General features: G+C 33.1%; 1 protein-coding gene across 1 annotated transcript in view; it reads right to left on the bottom strand.

Moving 5' to 3' along the window:
- The window catches only part of LOC107568004 (endophilin-B2-like), a gene marked incomplete at its 5' end in the record, with an annotated part of 8027 nt that overhangs the window by 5724 nt on the left and 233 nt on the right, over positions 1-2070 (bottom strand). The window contains one exon of the mRNA XM_016253837.1: positions 1403-1426. Within this exon, the coding sequence (XP_016109323.1) occupies positions 1403-1426 (24 nt within the window). The remainder of the gene's footprint in view (positions 1-1402; positions 1427-2070) is intronic.

The following is a 2070-nucleotide window of genomic DNA, read 5'->3' as shown; positions in this document are numbered from 1 at the left end:
CCCCCACATGTCTATGTCACTGTGTGGGACAATTTGCATAACACCGCCCAAATGTTCACGCAAAGAAAGGAGGAGTAACTTTTATTCTCGCTGTATTGTTGCCGCCATGTCGTGGAGACGCTGTGTTTCTCGTTGCGAAAGGGAAAATACTTTGTTTGGTCTTCCAAAAGAGGGCACAACTAGAAATCAGTGGTTCAGAACAACACTGTTCCAGAACAGTTCAACCCAAATATTCGTGTGTGTGCAACGCATTTAACGGAGGACTGTTTCCTGAACCTACAAACCTAAACTGACTCACAACCTGTAAGTATGTTTTCATATTTAAAGAATTTGCCACTTATGATTCAAAGCAAATTTTGAGCAGTGTAGAGTAGCTCTTGTTGTTTGTCGTTTCTCCGATCACAAATGCAGACAAATGGTTTTATAATACGGCGCGATACGCAACGCAATGTGCAAAAAGACAATATAAGTCATTATAATCTGTAATTATGTCCCCACTGGACGCAACAAATGCCTCGTTTATAATGGGTTTTAATGTTTTTGTCTCGTCACTCCGGCCAGACACAGCATCACAATATGGTGAGGGGGCGTAACATTTCCGGTCACACACTTGAGGTATTCGTCCAATCACAACACACTAGATAGCTGGCCAATCAGAGCACACCTCACTTTTCAGACCGATGAGCTTTGTAAAAATCGATGCGTTTCAGAAAGGCGGGGCATAGAGGAGAAACAATAATGTACAGCATGTGGAAAATAATGTTTTTTTTTTTACCTTAAACCGCATAAACACATTTCATTACACCAAATACACAAAATAATGTTCTTTTTAGCAACGTAATATGACTCCTTTAATTGACCCATCACATTAGCAGTGTTATTTATGTATCATTTACTATAGTTTTTTATTAATATTTGAAATTAGTTTGTATTTGTATATTTTACATTTTCATTTTAAATGCAGTTAAAATTTTAGCAATTTTGTTGTGTTTCTAACATTTTTATTAGTTTAAATTAGTCCATAATTATATTTTATTAGTCTATAATTCTTATTGATTTTATTTTAGTCTTAGTTATTTTAGAAAATTATGCTAAAAGAAAATAAGAAATTATCTCTTGGTAACTAGCTGAAAATTTTTTTTAATAAATAAATAATATATTACGATGTTTTTTATTTTATTTCAGTTCACGTTTATTTTTTCAAGTAACAAAAAAATTGTTTTTTATGTTTGTAGTTTTAATTTTAGCTTTAGTTGACAATAACCCTGCACATTAGCAACGTGTATAAAGTGCTCTGTGCTAAACCCGAAAATTAACGACAAACAAACCAGAAGACAGTAACTAAACATTACTACAGAATATATACAAACATCAATGCATATATTTGTCATGTCACACTTACTTTATCAAGCTCCTCATTCCAGAGCTGATCGGAAGAGAGCGACATAAACAGAAAGACATGACAAGATAAGAGCACAGAGAGCATTACAATGATAAGAAGTATTAAACTCAAGCTGTGTTTAATTACAGCAGAACACAAAGGAACAAAGTGTGACTGTTAATATAATTCAGAATGCTGACATCTCTGAGGACCAAACTATAAATGATGAAAGTAAACATGTGAAATAAAAGCAGAAAAATGTGTGATTAGTTTTGTTATAGTGGTAAGTATTAGGTTGCTCATTTACATCCTTAATGCATGAGGGTGAAGCATGTAGAAGTTATGGAAGGATATTTCTGCCACGGAATAAACAAACTAAAAAGGTAATTGTGACTTTTTGATTCTTAGAATCTTGCAAATGTAAGTTATAATCTCATAATTGCAGGTTTATGTCTCACAATTCTGACTTTTTTCTTAGAATTCTGAGTTTACGTCTCGCAATTCTGTTTTTTTGTTTCTATTACCGAACAAAAAACATTATAAAAGGTATTTGTGACTTTTTCTCTCACAATGCTGACTTTGTTTTCTCTAGCAAATTTGAGAGTTTGTATCTCACAATTCTGAATATATATCTTACAATATTGACCTTTTCTCTCAGAATTGTGAAAAAAAAAAGTCTGGTCTATGAG

Source organism: Sinocyclocheilus grahami, unplaced genomic scaffold (genome assembly GCF_001515645.1).
Source record: "Sinocyclocheilus grahami isolate Dianchi unplaced genomic scaffold, SAMN03320097.WGS_v1.1 scaffold1206.1, whole genome shotgun sequence".
Classification (NCBI taxonomy): domain Eukaryota; kingdom Metazoa; phylum Chordata; class Actinopteri; order Cypriniformes; family Cyprinidae; genus Sinocyclocheilus; species Sinocyclocheilus grahami.
This window is presented reverse-complemented; position numbering and strand designations above follow the sequence as displayed.